This window comes from Notolepis coatsorum (assembly GCF_963971535.1).
Source record: "Notolepis coatsorum genome assembly, chromosome: 1".
NCBI classification, from domain to species: Eukaryota; Metazoa; Chordata; class Actinopteri; order Aulopiformes; family Paralepididae; genus Notolepis; species Notolepis coatsorum.
Window position 1 is genome coordinate 271469906 of NC_140165.1, and position 21269 is coordinate 271491174.

At 41.5% G+C, this 21269-nt stretch overlaps 1 protein-coding gene across 1 annotated transcript in view; it reads left to right on the forward strand.

Moving 5' to 3' along the window:
• The window catches only part of nop53 (NOP53 ribosome biogenesis factor), a gene marked incomplete at its 5' end in the record, with an annotated part of 48108 nt that overhangs the window by 18126 nt on the left and 8713 nt on the right, over positions 1–21269 (forward strand). The window contains 6 exons of the mRNA XM_084314885.1: positions 3153–3358; positions 10229–10284; positions 10394–10489; positions 14793–14894; positions 16450–16608; positions 20399–20574. Coding sequence (XP_084171011.1) covers positions 3153–3358; positions 10229–10284; positions 10394–10489; positions 14793–14894; positions 16450–16608; positions 20399–20574 — 795 coding nt within the window. The remainder of the gene's footprint in view (positions 1–3152; positions 3359–10228; positions 10285–10393; positions 10490–14792; positions 14895–16449; positions 16609–20398; positions 20575–21269) is intronic.

The window sequence follows — 21269 nt, forward strand, 5'->3', positions numbered from 1 at the left end:
GAAATGGATCGCATCGATCAACATCACATAATTGGGATCTGTTTGCTCCACTCTCATCGCCCAACGCTACGAGGAGACTGACGTGAGTTTCAGCGTTTTTCTTTATCATTTTCGATACAAACTGCTCTGATCAATATATCACCCATACTACATAAATCATTAACGTCGGTCATTGAATTATAAACGACCCCCCCCCCCCCCCCCCCCCCCCCCCTCCGTTCACCCGCAGATGATCAGGCCTAACAAAAATAATAGTTGGTTTCAGGTTGGTTGTCAGTTTGGCCATGGGTAGGTAGGGAATTTATTTTATTTTATTTTTTTATTTTATTCTTTCCCACGGCGACTATGGATAGGGAATTTCTTTATTTAATTAAAATGTTCACAACAACATGGATGCATGTACTCTGCCAGCATGTTTAATATCCATAATACTAAATGTTTGACTAAGATTTCTATGAAACTTTATTCTTTAAAAAAAAATTTTTTTTTTTTTTTTTTTTTAATATATAATTTTTTTTAAAAACTCATAAAATATATTGGGTCGCACCTAAATCGGCAGGGTCGGTCGGCAACCTGAAACCAACCATTATTTTTGTTAGGCCTCAGTCATGACGTTTAGGACCATGTACAGTTGACATTTTTTATATAACGTTGATTGGTATCAAACTGCATTTGATAATCTAATACCGGGTATATGCATTTATGCCTATATCTCACGTTCTATGAAATACTGCAGAAAACGATAAAAACATATTTATACTCTAGACTGTATTTTAGTATGAATGTGTGAATGAAAAAGTAAAACGTTCCTACATCCTGAAGGATAGATAATTGATGTCGAAGGGGCCATAGTAATGTCAATTTAGCAATACAATTTAAAAAGTTATAGCCCTGCAAAGAAGGTGAACATCTCCATAGACAAATAGCGCTGGCAGAGGATGGTTTAGGATGGTCAAAGTGGTGGCAGAGAATGGGTTAAAGAGTTAAAGGCTCTTCTGAAAATATTAATATCTGAAAATAAAGGCTGTTGCAGAGTTGACTTACTATATGTCTTTTGCGGGTCTCAAAACAGTTCCTATAATGTTATCAGCAGGTCAGGACTAGAAGCATATGATTGAAGTGAAGCTATCTACCTAGCCACTAGCATGCTAATGAAATAGACCCATTTGACTGTAGTTCGCAAGCTAACGTTAACAGTGTTAGCTGGACAATGCTACGTGATTTTACGTTCCATTTGATACAACACGGCATCGGAATTGAGTGGTGACGTTAGCAACTAGCATGCTACATATCTTGGCTTTGCCAACCACAGTCAAATGGGTTTATTTAACTTGGGGCTGGGCGATATGGCAAAAAATCATATCGTGATAACGATATGATAATGTTATCATAATTCTCGATATCGATAATTATCTTTTTTTTTTCTTTTTTTCTTTTTTTTTAACAACAGATGTATGTTTATTTTGCAGCAACTCTTTGTCGTTGCCGCCATCTTTAGTGTTGCATCCCCTCACACATCCCCTCACACAGTTCTCAGGCTGCAGCTGGTTTAAAAGCTAAAGTAAACCGGCTTCTCTGCTGTCTGTGGCTCCAGGGGAGTTGAACAGTTCTGGCTCTGCTAGTTTATTTTCCGGCGCTTTTTTGGTGGACAAACCACCGCACATGTGCACCGTGACTCGTGACTGGAGTCTAGCTCTGCTAGCACACATAGCCTACTGTGTACAGACGGTTTCAAACTGTATTTTAAATTAGAAAGCAAACAAAATAAATGGACAAGAGAAAAATAAATCTCAATTTGGTCAGTATTGTCATTTGGACAAGCAAAGCCATTACTTTTACACTATGATCGCCGGGGACGAGTTAAGATGTCATTCCTAGCCATGCTCATTCTGCCGAAGACGCCGTAACTCGTCTTTGATGTCAATATTTCAAAAATCTGATCGAAATCACATTTCCCCTCCGGAGCCCTGAGATGTACTGGTGAGCTCCACTCAACTGTCTAACGGTTCAAGAGCGCCATCTGGTGGCAGATCGGCCAAGAGGGAGGGGCGCGCCAAACAGGAAGTGCTCATCCATATGTGCTCCGGGCACTCGCGATCGGTAGCCGGACTCCATCTCAACACACTGGATGATCAATCGCTCGCCCTAACTCAATAAACAACGTTATTTGGACGTATATAGTATTATACAACCTGGAAATGGTTCATCAGGATCAACATCCCATAATCGAAAACGGTCTACTCCACGCTGATCGTCCAACGGCGCGAGGAACATACGGTAAGATTCAGCGTTATTTTCTAACATATTCCATATAAACTGCTATGATGAACATATGACCCACTCTGGATGAATCATCTAACGCTGCCCCCGGAATTATAAACGATCCCCCGCCCATCCGGTCATCATCAGATCATACGTAGATCATTCTAGAAGTACGTCCAGTTGAAATTTTTCATCTCGTGCCGATTGCTATCAAACTGTATTTCATCATCAATATAATGCATTTGGAGCTATAAATCAAGTTCTGGATAAAGCTGCAGAAAACGATAAAAACATACTTATACTTTAGACCATATTTTAGTATGAATATGTGAATGAAAAAGTTTAACGTTGCTACACCCTGAACAATACATATAGGACATTGAATGGGCCATAATAATGGCAATTTAGCAATAGAATTTAAAAAGTTATAGCCCTGCAAAGAAGGGGAACTTCTCCATAGACAAATAGAGCTGGCAAGGGATGGTAAATTATGAATTTAACCCATGGCGATCAAAGTGTTAAGTTGCAGGCAAGAAAGACAAGTCTGTCCACTGTCTCTGGTTTTAAAACTGCCCTGTTGCAGGTAAAAAAAAAAATCGATTTTTCTATAGAATTTTTTTTTCTATATTTGATATAGATTATTCAAATATATCGCGATATTTATTGTTATATCACCCAGCCCTAATTTAACTAGCCTGCTAGTGGCTAGCTCTAGTAACGTTACAATCACAAAGGTCTAACCATGGTACAGTGTACACGCATGTTAAATATCCAGACGACGGGTGCTTGGTCTTCATTTGAGGACTCATGTTAAAAAATATATATAAATAAATAAATAAAATAAGAGTGTAATGACTGTCAATGTTCTGTTTGTCTCCTTCTCTGTCCAGTGTGTTGTCCCACCAGCTACCTAATGCCAGGAAGCTCCGTCGCATGGCCCAAAGGGCTGAGGAGCTGGCAGCCAAAGGGGTGTTGCCTCCGAGACGGAAACGCCTGGGGGTGGCCAGAACACGGGACCCTACGGCCCCCAAAAAGTCGGCGACTGAGGCAAACAACAATCCAGACAGAGGGTTCTACGACCTGTGGGGGGCAGAGAGTGAGTTCATAGGGGGTGGGCGGGTCCTTGTTTTAGGTCCTGAGATCAATCTTGGTCTTAAAGAGGCATTTCACAAATTTTTTACCTGAATCCTATTATTCTGGTATGGGGAGGGCATGTGATAGAGGGTATCTGCAGGGTATTACAAAGTATTAATCATAATTCTCAATTTAAGCCCTTAAAAGGTATTAACACTTTAATCGCCGGAAACGCTGAAACCCGTCTTTCCCCGTCATGCTCATTCTGCCAAAGACGCTGGACAGCGTCTTTGATATCAATATTTCAAAAATCTGTGATCTAAATCATATTTCTCCCCCGGAGACATGATATGTACTGTTGAGCCCCTCTCAACTCTCCAACGGTTCAAGAGCGCCATCTGGTGGCGGATCGCCCAGGGCAGAAACAGGAAGTGGAAGCTGGTGCTCATTTCAATTCGGTCCGATCACTCGCTAATAGTCCCAGGACTCGAGCTGATCACAACGGATAGCAATCCGTTACCAATAACTCGATCAACAACATGATTTGGACGTATATACCAGGGTTTCCGCTAGAAAAAATTGTTGCCGGCCTCAGTGTCCGGTAGATTTCAATCTACCGGTCAAATGAGAGAAATTCCGGTCAGAGTTTATTGAGCTTAAAAACAATTGATAGGCAAAAGAATGACAACAAAACAAAAGAATGACATCATCAAGGCATGTAGATTTATAATATTTTTACTTAAAACTAGGCTACTTTTGCGTTTAAAGTCATTATATTCCAAATAAAATAAGTCCCGAGACTCGTGCTGCTGCCGACTTTAAATCAAATAGGTGTCTGTGGGCAGTCGCCCGACATTAATAAACAACAGTCTGTTATAATCACATTTTTATGAGCTAACGAATTCCGTTATATTGGACATTTGTATTAATTATATCAAGCGAAGAACTGAGAAATTTGGCAGAGAGAGAGACGGCAACATTATCGTGGGTTTGCGTGACGACTCTCTCTCTCCACCTCCCAATGACTTATTTGCGAGAGTATGTCGATGCAGAGCAGCAGATTCAGCTGTTATTGGCTCTTTTCTGGGGACCGCACAGCAGCGCCCCCCACCCAACATTGAATTGCAAATGGCTGAATTGGAGTACTGCTGGAGTACTGCACTGTGCTGCTGCTGCTCCGGCTCTGCAGCTTCACAAGTTTGCACACCCAGCACTAAGCTCTCGCTGACAACGTCGTTGTCATTATTAGAAGCAACGATGAAACAAATGTAATGATTGTTTCGTTCATCGCATAGGCTATTTAATTTTAGCCTATTTTAATACAATTCAAATAATCAAATTGTGCTTAGACTCTGGGAATTATTTTCACCGGACATTAAGACCGGAGAGATTAAATATGTCGGACTTCAACAGATTTTGCCGGTCAAATACCGGTAATTACCGGCTAACTGAAACGCTGGTATTATACTATTATACAACCTGGAAATGGATCGGATATTTCGACATCCCATAATAGAAAAATGTCTGTTCCACGCTCATCTCCCAACGGCGTGAGGAAGCTACGGTGAGTTTCAGCGTTATTTTTTAACGTCTTCGATACTAACTGCTCTAATGATCATATCACCCACACTAGATGAATGATATAATGTTGCCCACGGAATTATAAACGACACCATCCGGTCAACATCAGATCATACGTAGTAACACGTCCAGTTGAAATTTTTTATCTCGCACAGATTCCTACCAAACTGTATTTGATCATCAATATAATGCATTTAGGGCTATAAATCAAGTTCTGGAGAAAGCTGCAGAAAACGATAAAAACATACTTATACTTTAGACCGTATTTTAGTATGAATATGTGAATGAAAAAGTATAACGTTGCTACACCCTGAACAATAGATATAGGACATTGAATGGGCCATAGTAATGTCAATTTAGCAATACAATTAAAAAAGTTATAGCCCTGCAAAGAAGGGGAACTTCTCCATGTTAAATAGGGCTGGCGAGGGATGGTAAATTATGAATTTAACCCCGGCGATCAAAGTGTTAATAAGTCTTGCATTTAATTTGCACAGGCATTATTTTTGGGAGTCATCCCGGCCGTCTGTTAGGGCTGCACGATTAATAAAAATTAGAGAAATCCATCTATGCGATCTCATTTCTAAATGACGGCGATTCTGATGTATTTGCGTCAAAATGGAGATCCGTTGCATTAAAACACTCCTATTCCCCTATGCATTCACATGTTGACTTATTTGCTTCGGAACAATCCCAGTTGCGATATCTATCACACTTCAATATATTTTCTTACTTTTGTGTTGACTTGTCGCTAGATTCCTGTTTTTGCGTTCCAGATGAGAGGTAGGAGCTGGAAAACACAATGGTTCCATAGCCTGAAGTCTTATAGTCATACAGTCCAAAGTTTATAAAAATCCCACGGAAAATCAGTTTTGTATAAAGGTTTTTGTAATTTGTGTACTGGTAAAAATACAGCGTGATTATCCAAAATGGCCATCCACTTCATAACCAGTGATGAGTAATCTGATTACTGATTACTCCTTTAAAAAGTAATCTAAGTTACTTTACTGATTACTTGATTATCAGAGTAACTTAGTTACTTTGAAAGTAACTAGGTTACAAAGTCGTCGTCGTTCCCCCAACAGTTTTTTTTAAACGCTTTATTGAAAGTGCATAAATTGTTTTTAACTTGTTTCTCTGCACATAACGTAAATTGTTAAACTAGTGCTTCAGCTTCTGTACCATCAAGTATGGTAAAGCAACAGTCTATGATGCTCACAGCATTAGAGCAGCCAGCCAGTGGTTTTACAAAACCAGTGTATCACATCTAACAAATGCAGGCTGAACTATTCAATTATATCAACTAACTATTAAATTTTTTTATAAATGTCTCTATAAACATACAATCAGTCTCTCTTTAACATGTAAATTAACTGTAAATCTGGCAAATAAGAGCTTTTGCTCTGCCACCATCAACCCTCCTGTACCTAGTCGAAGCGTCGGCTAGTGTTGTGATTCCAGATGCTTTCAATGCAATTGGATGTGCTGTTTTTAGCGGTAGACAGTATTTTGTTTCCTCCGCCGTGAAGTAGTGACTGAGGCTACGTTTAGACGAGAGTTTTGGGGTGGAATTCTGAACAGAAACCGCAAAAGTCATCTTGCGGTTTCACTTTTAATTTTGCCAAGCGTTTTGGGGTGGAATTCTCCGACGACGGAGCCCTGCTGTCACACGATTGGCGCATATGTCACATGACGTGCTGTGAAGACCCGCCCTACTCTGCCTCTGATTCGCAGACTGTGGATGGGGAATGTGATTGGACAAACGCAGAGTCACTCACAGACAGAGGGACCAGTCACGCCGCGGGACACATTCTTGTATTTAACCCTTTCACTGCCACACCACGTCACTCCCAAAAGAAAAACAGCTCAAAATGTATTTTTGACTGTCGAAAACGAAATAAAATACTGCATTCCGCCTGCATTATGAATTTATGATGAGATGGTAACGAAATAGTAATGCACAGCCACTTGGACAAGTAACTGCAATCAGATTACTGGCTTTTAAAGATTAACGCGTTAGATTACTATTTTCGGGGAAAAGTAATCAGATTACAATAACGCGTTACTTAGTAACGCGTTACTGGCATCACTGTTCATAACATTCTGACTCTAGAGATGTCAAAAAATCAAATCAGTCGGGACAAAAGTCTTCTTCGTCAACTAACCCCACTCTCACCCGCCCATGTGGGATCTCTTTCGGAGCGGACGCTCGTTGGCTACAACAGTGATCAATAATTTTCGCCATAAGCGGTGATTGGTCAGAACCCAAAGTGGTCATTTGACTGAGCGCTTGTCAAATGCCGCTCTTTGGATATATCGTCTTGTAACTCGAGACCTGAAGCACACAATTGGTTGAGTGTGGTGGCGATCGAAAGGCGGCAAATTCTACTTTTGAACGGTGTATTGGATAATCTGCGAAAAATGCAGCCCTGAGCTGACAGACGAGAGCAAAGTGCCGCGACGCACACGCACTGGCGAAAGAGAGGAAAAGAGACTTGAGTTGTTTTGTATGTTACAAGAGACTTGAGTTGTATGCTACAAGAGACTTGAGTTTAAGTCGAGCACTTTCATATGTTATGTTGTCTGTTTAACTCATTGAGCGCCACGCCCTTTCCCCATCTGTACTGCCTGGCACCAGCTTTATTTGACAATTTTCATGTTATTTCATGATCTTTGCACAGCTATTGTTTCTATATTATAGCTATGGAGACAATAGTATGGCTCATTTGACAAACACTATTTATAGTCAAACATGTAAAAAAGCGTTCATTTCTACATACCCTCGTTTGTTCCCAATCCCAAAATAAACATTGCCCCGTTTCAAAATAATCCAGGCTGGTTTTCTAGATTGTGAGAAGGTGTAGCGTATGCGCAAATCTCGCGGCTGCTCACTTGAAACCGATATTATTGCCAGGTCAAAGATAAACGCATGACCTTGTTTCTTCACAAAGCCGGGGGCGGGGGGGTCGTTTATCCGACGTTGTGATCATATAAACGCATGTTTTATGATGGAGTTTCGGTAAAGTACATGTAAAATAGACGTTGCCTTTGGTTTAGAGCAGGGGTCTGCAATTAGGTCTGGCCACGGGCCAGATTTTCCCCAAGCCTTTGATTGGCGGGCCAGGACCGAAAACAATGGCTAATTTAATATACTGATAGTGAAAAATGCAGCACCGCGGCGGTGCATACACTTAATAGTAATAATAATAACTATTTGTATAGCACTTTTCATACAGAGGTTGCAGTTCACAGTGCTTCACAACAGTAAAAAACACAGGCATAAGCGAGCACTCGCAAATGGGGGACCCTGATCTAAACAAGACAAACGTTTTTCTCTGGTCTGCATCGCCTTAACAATTGTGTGTATTGCGCTGTACTGTATTGTACCCATTCTGCAATCTGTTAAATAAAGTTTTCATTCATTCATGAACAGCAGATCAGCTGTTGCAGATCACCACAGCGAGTGATGAACAGCAGATCAGAATGCATGAAAACACGACTCACCATACCTGCGCTGGGAGCTTTTTCAGTCCTCTAAAATCCCTGCTAATGTTTGAAACAAGACAGAAAAATAAACTTCATTCATTCATCTGTACTAGTTCAACTCAAAGAAAGCAGAAGAAATATTTGAGGAAAATGTTGTCCGCAGTTAATTAGGCTACGTTCATCCTGCAGGCAAAAGTGGCCCAAAACTCAGATCTGTCCAGTGATGATCTCATTCTTGCGCTCACAGTATCTCCTCCATGGCGATGTGAAGACAAACTGGAGCTCAGAGAGGCTGTTGTGTGAACGCACCTCTGATCTGAGGATAACAACACATTAGTTAGACTGACACCCAGTGGTGGAGAAAGGAAGAACACAACTCCCCCAGTCAAAAGTAGAATTATCCTGATTATACAATAGCTGGGTACTATTGTATAATCAGGATAATTCTACTTTTGACTGGGGGAGTTGTGTGGAAGTCCTCCATTCCAAATCCAACTTAAGTATGAATGTATTTGGATATACTTGTGTCACCGCCACATATGGATAGACTTGTCCTGCGGTGAAGTGGTAAAGTATGCATTGATGTGCCCCACACACATTTATGTGCCATCCTGGATGAGCTGCACTACCTGAGCAGCCTCTGTGGGTTGCAGACACCGCCTCATGTTACCTCTAGCGGTGAGGGCACTGGCAAAATGCAAAAGTAACAAAGTCTGCCAGAAAGGATGAGGACAGGAAAATGTCTGTGGCCACCACCTGCAGAACCATTCCTTTATAGGGGTTGTCTTGCAAATTGCCTCTCATTTCCACCTGTTGTCTGTTCCATTTGCACAACAGGTGAAATTGATTCACAATCAGTGTTGCTTCCTGGGGCGGCTAGGTGGTGTAGTAAGCAAGGCGCTCGCCACCAATGCAGGAGTCGCTGGGTTCGAGCCCAGCTCTCCGCATTGCTATCAGCTTGGCTGGTCGTTCATATTAACACAATTGGCAGTGTTAGGGGTGGGAAAGCTGATAATAATAATAATACATCTATTTTATATAGCGCTTTTCCAGGTGCTCAAAGACGCTTTACATGGGCAGGAGAGACAAACTATGGCAAAACAAAAAACAGAACAAAACGGAACAAAATAATACATGACAAAATAAAATAAAACCAACAGAATTAGAGGTCAAAAGCAAGATTGAAAAGGTGAGTTTTGAGGGCTGATTTAAAAGATGTCAGGGTGTTTGCATCACGGATATGGCTGGGGAGGGCATTCCAGAGGGAGGGGGCAGCAGCAGCAAAGGCCCTGTCGCCCCAGGTCCGGAGCTTGGTCGTGGGAGGTGTTAGGAGGTTGGCATCTGCAGACCTAAGGCTGATGGGTGGGGATCGGACGTTGTGGACAGCGACTCCTACAGGTCGGATGGTGCGCCTGCGCAGTAGAATCAGGAAGCGACGGGGGCGGCGTGTCTTTCCCACGCAGACCCCCGCCGCTGAGAGATTGCGCTGTGCAGGTGAAAAGATGCGACGGCTGCTTCCTCGAGTACCGGAGGGGACACGTGATGTAAGGCTTCGTCCACATTGCAGCCGGCTTGTGGGAGGCATGGCCTAACAGCGTTCGAGACAGGGGAGGGTAGAATTGGACGATACGAAATTGGGTTGGGAAAAAAATAGAAAATGGGAGAAAAAAGTAGATATTAAAAAAAAATCAGTGTTGCTTCCTAACTGGACAGGTTGATATCCTAGAAGTGTGATTGACTTGGAGTTACATTGTAATTATTATGTGTTCCCTTTATTTCTTTAAGCAGTGTATTTGTAACCAGGTTTTTCTTTTTTATAATGTAGTCAAAGACACAGCAGACCCCTGGTACCTTGAACAGACCGGCAAGATGTTGGTCAAGGTAAGAGCCTTCATGGTTACAAGACGTACAAAGACATTATCAACAACTTGGTTAAGCTCCACATGACTGACTAACGTTAGTTGATAACGATGTGTTCTTGGTGTCTCAGCGTCCAGCAAAGTTGAATGAGAAGACCTCTGTGCTCCCTGCGGTGGAGGTGATCGCTCCAGGTGGATCATACAACCCAGACTTCTTCTCCCATCAGGTGAGCCCCAACTCCCGGGGTCCTCCTTAGCCCAGTAGTAGTCTATAGGGTTGGTCATTGACAACAGGGCTTTACAGTGTGAGCATTTCACTCTCTTGCCCCTAAAAATTTATTTGTGCAAACCGGAAAAATTATTTAGGAGCACAGTGTGCAAGTAATAGTTTTACATAGTGGGCATGTCAACGCGCAATTGTCATTTCATAATAGACGCAGAGCAGCGCGGACCAGCTCTGTAACAACTCATCTCGCGAGTCGCATGTTACAAGGGAATGGAGAATGTTGTATAACCCCCCCACAGTGGTGTGTTCAGTTGGTACGTCCCAGCAGGGACCAGGATGTAAGCTATTATGATGCCCATGTTATTGTTTGCAATACAGACGCACAGTTGACGCTCTAGTCTCCTTTCTTGTTATTTCACTCAAACATTACGCTGTTTCTATGTGCAACAACAACTCTGCGAGCAACGGGTCCAATGGTCTAACATGCTTTGCATCCTTACCATTCCTAAATACCCATGTCTAGGGCTGGGCGATAAAACGATAACGATAAATATCGCGATAAATTATTTCCTCGAAATAAACTCGAAACGTGGTCGCAAAGTTTCGATATATCGATTTTCCACGTTTGGCTCCGCGCAGCCTCGGCTCAACACACTCACTAACAACAACCAACGTTACGTGATGACGTGACGTGCTTTACGTGATGACGTGACGTGCTTACGCACCACAGCTCCAGATGCGCCACTGTTTTGTTTTAGGACTCAAGGCTGGCGCTAGGATAATTAGCTTGCACGGCACTATTTTATATATTTACGTGCCAAGTATGTGTGTGGCGTGAATTCTGATGCCACGGTTATAGTAGTGTGTGGTATACGGTGGACGTCGTTGCAATGTATTCGGGCGGAACAGAGTATTTAGGATATTTAGGACATTTGGATACATGCGTGGCTAGGATAATTAGCTTGCACGGCGGAATTTTATATATTTACGTGCCGAGTATGTATGTGGCGTGAATTCTGATGCCACGGTTATAGTAGTGTGTGGTATACGGTGGACGTCGTTGCAATTTATTGGGGTTGAACAGAGTATTTTAGGGATATTTACTAGTACATTGTCATGGGATTGTCTCGCTCTGGCTAACTGCTAACGTGCGCGGACTGATGACGACATCAACTCGAGACATTCGCAGCAGAAAAACAAGTCCATCGGCGCCCGGCATAATAAGTTAATTAAACTTTTTTTTCTTCTTTTTTTCTTTTTTAAACAAACCCATAAACAAACATGACAACACACGATAAGATATACAAGCATTAGTTGTCAGTGCACATCCAATGAAATCACATTTTAGTTAATTGTCTTATATAGGATATACCCCTAATACCTGTTATCTAAAAACCTACACACATATGCTCCAGTTCGAACCCCCCCCTCCCGGACCCCACCTTGGATAGTACCTCCATTATCCCTCGCACCTAACCAGACACTACCATTATAAGCTAGCTTTTATTCTCTCCACCACTTCTAACCACATTGACATTTTGGATTCATTGAGACCCAGAATTCTTGCTGTAGATATTTCTTGATAAATCACATCGAGATATGTAAGAAACCAAACTTTCCGGCACATTTTTTCCGGTTGAAACCAGCGTGATGCGATCAGCTTTTTAGCTACTGTGATACCCGATAAAACCAATCTCTTTAGCTGTGGATTTACTGCAAACTCAAAAACATCATTCAATAGTAATACCGAGGGGTGTACAGGTATATTCCAAGATACGAGTTTTGAAGTTAATTAAACTTGACAGACATTATATCGACGATAATTATCGATATCGAGTTATATGAAAATAATTTTATAATATCGCGATAACGTTTTTGGTCATATCGCCCACCCCTACCCATGTCACGCTAAAAACCTTAATTAATGTTGGCTGCTAACTAGGGATGCACGGGCCGATATCAGCAATTATGACGTCATCCCGATAAACCCGATAACGTTATTGATAGCTCCGATAATATATAATACATTTTTTTGTTAAAAGAAATCCGGTGTGGGTGGATTTGGATGAAGGGCGCTTGTTTTTATTATAGCCTCCTCCTGTTTTGCCAGTACTGTGGTAAAACTGATAGCGTGTGGTTTAGGAACAGGGAGTTTTTTACAAATCCAGCGCTCCCTTTCTTGGCTGTGACGTAGTCACGTTACATTCGGAGGCAGACAGTCGATCTGCCAATTTCGTCCCACCGCTTGCACCCACCTCTTCTTCTTACCACCAATCAGAAGCTCTCGTTCGTTTATTTACCTCTGGATTGTCAACCATTACTCTACTCGGAGCTCAGGCTAATAACGTTAGCTCCCCGCCAGCCACATTGACAAGTACCAGCGCTTATACATTACTGGCAAATGTCTTGTTGCAACAAGCGTTGTCAGCATTGACTTTAGTAAAATAGACCCAGACTTTTGAACGTTTCGTTCTGTCCGCCATGATGAGAGCAGAGCTGTCTGTACTCGGCAGCACCCGTGTGTGTGGGAGGGGAAGAGAGGAGAGAGCACAGCACAGCCCGCTCCTCGCGCAGGCAGAGACACCAAGGCAGGAGAGACGGCCAACGGCCAACAAGATTAGTTTGCGACGTTTAAATTCCTCAAAAAAAACTCTAATTTCTCGAGTACCGATAGCAGTACCGATGACGTCGGAGCTTATAAATACTAAAAAAAAAATATATATATATATACATTTAAAAAAAATATTATAATACAATAAATATCGGCTTGAGGAGCATAAAGTTATCGGTGTCAAAAAATCAATATCGTGCATCCCTACTGCTAACTAACTAGGCTAACCTGCTAACTACTTAAGCATTACATCACGTGACTGAGTGTGTTATAGGAATTAGATCACGCCTATGGGTGGTTGTTAGGCCCGACGCGCAGCCAAGGGTTGTTAGACGCCCATAGGTGTGATCTAATTCCTATAACGCACGACTTCAAGTGATGTAATGTCTTTTATTCAATGGCCGAATTCACCCAACCTTATTGCTATAGAATAACCACACAGTAATTGAAGCATAATGGAGATTTATTCACAACCATCTGCAGAAAAAGTAGACCATATTGCCCTATTGCCCAGCCCTAGTGACACTACAACATACAAAAGCAGCTTGACAACCGATATCCTTTGCGTCTAGTAGGCATGGGCCAATGTGTGATTTTGGTGGTATGTGCTATTGCACAGATGTTTGTCCCTTAGTAGTATGCACATGCACAGTATAATTAGGGATGGGTACCGAATTCTGTACTTTTGAGGCACCGAACCGAAACACGTCGGTACTACCGAGTATCGAATCAAGTGAGAAACCGAAAAAAAAATATTAAATTTTTTATTATTTTTATTTTGTGTCACCGTTCACACGCACAATATATGCTTACCTAGGATTTGACTTGATTCAACAACAAAGCAGTCGGAGCAATGACAAGCCGAAAACTGTCGAAATTGTAGTTATTTGAAGTTTGGATTTTTTTTTTACGACTGAGGTAGGTAAATTACATTTCTTGAGACTAAAGTACCGGAAAAAAGGTACCGTTGGGTACCGGTATCGATTCACAGGTACCGGTATCGGTTCAAATGTGAAAGGTACCCATCCCTAAGTATAATATCCATGTAATAAATAGTTTGTATAACTCTGTTACTTGGAAATGTTTCACTGTGCTCCTAATTTTTTTCATTTAGGAGCACATGTGCTCCTTGGGATAAAGGTTAGCGTAGAGCCCTGGACAAGTTCATAACAGCTTGATATCTGTCCCTGCTGAAACCTAGTTGGTTTGTTATGTTATTTTTTATCTTTGACTGTGAATAACACCATGCTAAAATTTACCAGACCTGAAAAATCTAAGCAAATGATTAAACAGAAGGTTTTGTACATACAGTACTGAATTCTGCCATCCGGACACATGCCATTTGAAATATGATTATAGAATATCGGGCCTAAAATGGTTATGCGATTAAAATGCGATTAGTTAGATTTATTCATTACAAATCCTGTAATTAATTAGATGAATTTTTTTAAATCGTCTGACAGCACTAATAACAACCACACATTAACAAAAATGTCTCTCAAAAGGATCTTCGTTATTTAATTTGTGATTTTGTGTATGAGAACAGATTTGTGATATATCGATATGGGGGGGGGGGGGGTAAGAATTCCTTCCAGATGGCTATGGTGATGTGAATTTCTGTCGTGATTCAGCCCAATTATAACCCTGTTCCTCTGTTTTTTTTTCTCCTTCTCCTCTTCCTCTGCCTTCCCAGGCATTGCTGCAGGAGGCCCACGGGGTGGAGGTGAAGAAACTAAAGGTGGAACTGAAGCTCGAGAGACAGCTGGCCGTCAACAGTGAAGACACGGCTACAGAGGTAGGTGTCTATATCACTACTCTACACACTTCAACAGAGAAGCTACAGAGGTAGGGTTCTATATCACTACTCTACACACCAACAGAGAAGCTACAGAGGTAGGTGTCTATATCACTACTCTACACACTTCAACAGAGAAGCTACAGAGGTAGGTGTCTATATCACTACTCTACACACTTCAACAGAAGCTACAGAGGTAGGTGTCTATCACTACTCTACACACTTCAACAGAAGCTACAGAGTGTATATCACTACACACTTCAACACGTAATACACAAAGCCCACAACATGAAGAAATACACATATACGGTAATGCCCACAACATGAAGAAATATACACGATACACAAAGCCCACAACATGAAGAAATACACATATAATACCCACAACATGAAGAAATATTATGGAGAAAGGGTCCTTGTGTTTATTGTGATATTGATCCCTGTTCTGATCCAGTGGTTTAGGCCAGTATGGGACCAGCTCACCAGTCTATAACGCATCTCTCCTCACTGTATTTACTTCAGTCTGTGTTCCTTCTCTTCCTGCATATCTCCCTCTATGTTGCTCAAAGGAAATTCCAACCTCAATGCCAACTGGACCACTTCTCAAATGAATTAATGATTTAGTAGTGTTTGTGAAACATAATTGGCACCCGTCAAGCTAATATGTCCTGGCATTATTGCATGATGAGCCTAATTAGGTTAGATTCATTATACAGCATAAGTACAGTACAACGAAAATAAGTTTGGCATCCAACCAGAATGCAAATGTAAGTGCAATTGTAATACCGTAATTCCTCTAATAGTAACCCCGGCTTGTATTTGTTTAAACTGTAGCGAATACCGGGCTTGTATTAGGAGGAGGCATGTATAAGAGAGAGGCCTATATTTCTAATTTTCAAACGGATCATAATGAATAAATCAACATTTTGTGTCAATTTGAACCCAGTAAAATGTACTGGGTTCATTTATTGAAACCAAGTACTGTATGAAATACGGTAGTAAACTGTGCAATTACAGGTGGTCAAGTTAAATAAAGTAAAATAGTGCAATCACAATACTGGTATAATAATAATAACTTCGTTTTATACAATTCTGAGGTAGGCTTACTCTCTTGGTAAACATTAACACCATACCATTATATGGTATTTACTGCACAGCCAGGCCAGCATATAACAACAATAACAAAATATATTGCCTATGGTAAATCCGTTGAGGGAAATACCGTAATTCCTCTAATATACATGAAACCCGGCTTGTATTAGGAGGCCGGCTTATTATTGTTTAGCTCAACAGCGCACCCGGTCATTAATAGAGACCCGGTTTTTAATTGAATACCGGTTACTATTAGAGGAATTACGGTATACAGGTGATTAAATGGGGTATAAAATGTATATAGATTAGTACTGTGTGTAGTGCTAATCGGATGTATGTACAGTGATACAGCTATAAAGACCGTATGGTCGTAGTCATACTGGCCAGCAGTGTAATTAGTTGCTTATATTTCTTAACGTGTGTGTGTGTGTGTGTGTGTGTGTGTGTGTGTTGACTCCTGCAGGAGACTCTCTTCCAGGAGCAGGTGGAAGGCCTGGTGGTGGTGGAGGAGGAAGAGATGGATCCTAGACAGGAAGAGGATTACGTTCCTGTGGGAGCCATCTCTCTGGCGGAGAAGAAGACTGAGAAGCAGAGGAGGAAAGAGAGGGCGGACAAGATCAAGGTACAGCAGAGAAATATCCACTTCATGTCTGAATAATGATAATAATAGTGCCTCGCACACCTACACGGCCGTCCCGGGTTCGCCTCCCGGTGATATTTGTCGTATGTCTTCCCCACATCTCCTCCCGTTCGCCCTCTCCTCTTATCGGTCCTGCGTGACCTGAAAAGCTGTAAAAATGCTAAAAATAATTGGACTTTTATAACAGCTTATCTAAAGCGCTTAACAACTCATGCCTCGCATTCACCCATTCACTCACACATTCACACACCGACAGCGTAGAAGACCATGCATGGTGCCAACCTGCTCATTATGACCAGTTGGGGGTTAAGTGTATTCTGACTTTTGACGGAATTTGGTTTTCCAGTACAAATTACAATGTGATATGGCATCTTTTGGTGTCTTTCTCTTGCAATAAATTGTCACAGTGCTGCTTGACCCAGATTGGTCTTTTCTCATCCAGCCTCCATCACACATTATCTCGTTCTCACTTTTTATACATTTCGGATGAAATCTTTTGAAGATGTATGTATAAGACGGTACACCTTTTTTTATAGATCCCCCCCCCCCCCCTCTCAAAAACGTTTAATGATTAACTCCTCTTGGAGGCATGACTTTGACTATACAGATTGTCATTTGTGACGTCTTATCACCTCATCAGTTAAATTAATTGTAGTATTCTATATATATATATAATAGGGGTACACCGATATATCGTTGGTATATCGTTATCGGCCGATATGTGCCTTGTTGACTGCAATTGGCCGATAAGTTTACCGACAGCAGTGGCTGATAATTATCCGCCAATTTCAGTAGCGTTAGCGTACCATGGGGTTTCAGTAGCGTACCACACACGCAAAATGTCTCATGTCCGTTACAGCCAACACAACGGCATACGCTACTGCATCAACGTTATGATTAACAAAGGCATTCGTTTTGTGGCATTAACATTACATATATATTGCTAAATCTAGATGTCATTAGACTAGATTAAATAAGTTAAATTAACTTTCTCATGTCCGTTACAGCCAACACGACATACACAACTGCATCAATGTTATGATTAACAAAGACATTCGTTTTGTGGCATTAATGTTACATATATATTACTATTGATAAATCTAGGTGTCATTATACTAGAATAAGTCAAATTTACTGTCTCGGAAAAGTCTTGTAGAGGAATGGCAGACTTTCCGGAAGTAAAAAAGCAAATAAGCGCTTCCGATTGGTGGTAAGAAGTTAGAACAGCAGAGGTGGGTGCAAGCGGTGTGACGAAATTGGCAGAATCGACTGTCAATCAATGGTCTACCTGACATGCCAACTTATAAACAAGTCTTGAGCAAGACAAGTTAGTCTGTGAAAGCCAGTGAGTATTGTATGACTCAGACTTCAGCAATAATCATGAGCACTATAAAATAAAACACACATGGCATGGTGGAATACCATAAACATATTTCTTGATGTTTCCTTTTTTTAAGTAAGTAAAGAGGCCTATGTTCATATCAGTGAGCACAATTTGTAACACAAAAAGAGAGACGTGTAGCCTATTTATTTAATATTTAATTTATTCATTTAATTATTTATTTTATTTGTTGTGCCATGCCTAAAATAATAGTCAAGCATAGGGCTAAAACATTTTCTTAAACAATAATATAATTTTTTGTTATGTCTGAGTGATGCCTGAACTTTATTAGCAGATTGCAGAATGGGTACAGTACAGCTCAATACAACAACTGCTAAGACTGGAGGATGAAGACCAGAAAAAGACTTTGGGCTTGTTTACACAAGGGTCCTCCATTTTCAATTAATCAAAACAAAAAAGACATACAAATATACAGTACCATGGCCGCCTAGTTATAGTTGCTTTTTTGGGTGTGCAAGACAGGCATGGGGTGGTTTGGAGGGTGTCCGGCACAACCCCCTCCACGGCAGATTTTTTTTACATTTAATGATCACCTGTATGTGCAATTTCCTGCAATATAGAGCCTTCAATCTTGACTAATAAAACTGCTCTTTTCACTATAAAACTCAGTTTATATTGCAGTATGATAGCCAATTACTATAATAATAATAACTTTCCCGATCCTCCCGAAGCACCTCCGTTCACATCCCCAGCAGCAGTAGCAACTTGCTACTGCTGCTGGGGATGTGAACGGACTAGCAACAACAACAACAACCATTCCACCACGTTGACCACGTCAACATGAAATATTCACTGCGAGGGCTCTTTTAGCTAACGCTAGCTAGGCACGACGTAGCTATACATTACAGTAGCATCACTTCACTGTCTGCCGAGCAAGCTAACATGGACTTTAAAGCCAGCACTAGCTAATGGTTAGGTAACGCTAACGCGACAGCTGCAATATTGACGCTATCAATAGCCCCAGTAGAGCACAGCGGTTTCAGTTTCAATCTGTTTTTGCGCATTTAGTATACAGTCACAGTGTTCGACTTACGTAATGATTTGCTCCATTTTGGTGTAGCACGCCGAAGAATAATCCTCACAAAGCGAATGTTATCCAATATCGAGCCGGTGAACTTTTTTTCATTGAACGAGGCATTCAAAACAGCTGCCTCCCCCATACGCTCCGTGGGAGGCACTGGATCAAACCATTAAATGTGGGGGGTCACACAATCTTTGGAAACATAAAAACTTGCTATTAAGTGTCATTGAGTATTATTAATTTGATTGAAATTACGTAGTTATGGTTAGATTTATATATTGGGGGGAGATATATCATATTTTTCATGTGATCAAAAAGTGGGGGTGCAAAAGCACACGTTTGCACCCCAAGTTCAATAGTGGTGGAGCAGCTGCTTTGAATGCTCTATTACGTAGGCGCCAGTGTACAGTACCATTTAAGAGAGAGAGAACATCGTAAAAATAGAAAGGAATTCTTTTTTTTTGCCAGGGCACAAATATCGGTATAAAATTCATATCTGTGCATCCATAATATATAACTATAGCAATTTAACTTTAATTTCACTCCCACATCAAATCCTGTCAAAGTCTGCCTTCTACCACCTCAAAAACATCTCGTCTCCCACCCTCACTCTCAGATTATGTGGCTGAGAGCCTGATCCACTCATTCATCACTTCCCGGTTGGACTACTGCAACGGAGTCCTGTTCGGGGTACCCAGCAAAGCCCTGGACAGGCTCCAGTATGTTCAGAACTCAGCTGCCAGGGTTCTCAGTCACACCAAGCCCTGGCAGCACATCACCCCCACCCTCATCCACCTCCACTGGCTCCCACCCAGTCAAGTTCCGCATCACTTTCAAACTCCTGCTCATCACCTACAAGTCCCTCCATGCCCTCATCCCCCAATACCTGTCTGATCTCCTCCACCAGCACACTCCATCCCGGAACCTACGATCCTCTGATCTAGGTCTCCTCTCCATCCCTCGCACCAGGTTACGGACTTTTGGGGACAGAGCCTTCAGTGTGGCGTCCCCTACCCTCTGGAACGCCCCAACCCTGGACACCTTCAAAACTGCTCTTAAAACACACCTCTTCACCAAGGCTTTCCCCATCAGTTAGTTTAGATTATGTCCATTATCCCTTACCTGCCCTCATCCCCCCCCCCTTTTTTTTTAATATATAAACTTCCATAGCCCTATTTTTTGTCCTTATTGTGAAGCGACCTTGGGTTCTATGAAAGGCGCTATAGAAATTTGATTGATGCCTTTATCATTTATTGAAAAAAAAAAATTGCAAATTTTTTTAAATTTTATAAATCTAGAACTGGCTGCTACCACATGCTAACCCCCACCATCTCCTCCCCCGCCCACAGTTGCAGGAGCGCCTGACAGCCAAGCGGACGACAGAGCGCAGGCAGCAGCTCTTCCAGCTGCGCTCCATCAAGACCTCCATCAAACAGCGAGAGAAGAGGACTAAAGAGAGACAGAAACAGCGCAAGGCCAACCAGGAGGCAGAGAAGTCCCAGCCACGCCGCCTCGGCAGGCTAAAGTACGTAATCTACCTCCTCTCCCCTCCTCCCACTTCAGTGAGAATAATCTGAAGATCCAACTGCATCGATTTGTGCATTTCATCTGTGTAATTCATTTAAAAAAGATTAAACTGACCTTAAGTCATCATTGTACACTAATATACATCTGTACATATCATATCGACCTAACATAACATGACCTAACATATCAACATAACATGACCTAACACATGACATGACATATGACCTAACTTGACCTAACATCAACCTCAAATTAAAGGTGCTATAGCCATTAGATGTCTCACGAGAGCACCAGCATGTTGTTTATCAGGTGCATCCCACCTGGGGAATTGGGAAGTAGGGACGGGATACATGCAACGCAAATGTAAACAGCATTTTGGACCCGCAAACGTTTTTTTATGATAAATTAATTTATACTTTTTTGGGGGTGGGCGAGCAATATATATATATATTGAAATTCTTTAATATATGTATTTTCTTTTTTCCCCTTTTTTTATAGATTACATACAAATGTTATCTATATACCGGTAGCACCTTTAAACCTCAACATCCAAAACTGTAAGACTACACTACAGAAGAATGTGACCATGGTTGCATAATGATTCCAGTAAAGTCTCCCACGTCATCGTTACAGCTAAAAAGCACAGCTAATTGATAAATCAAAGCTAATTTATCCCATTGTGACATCATTGAG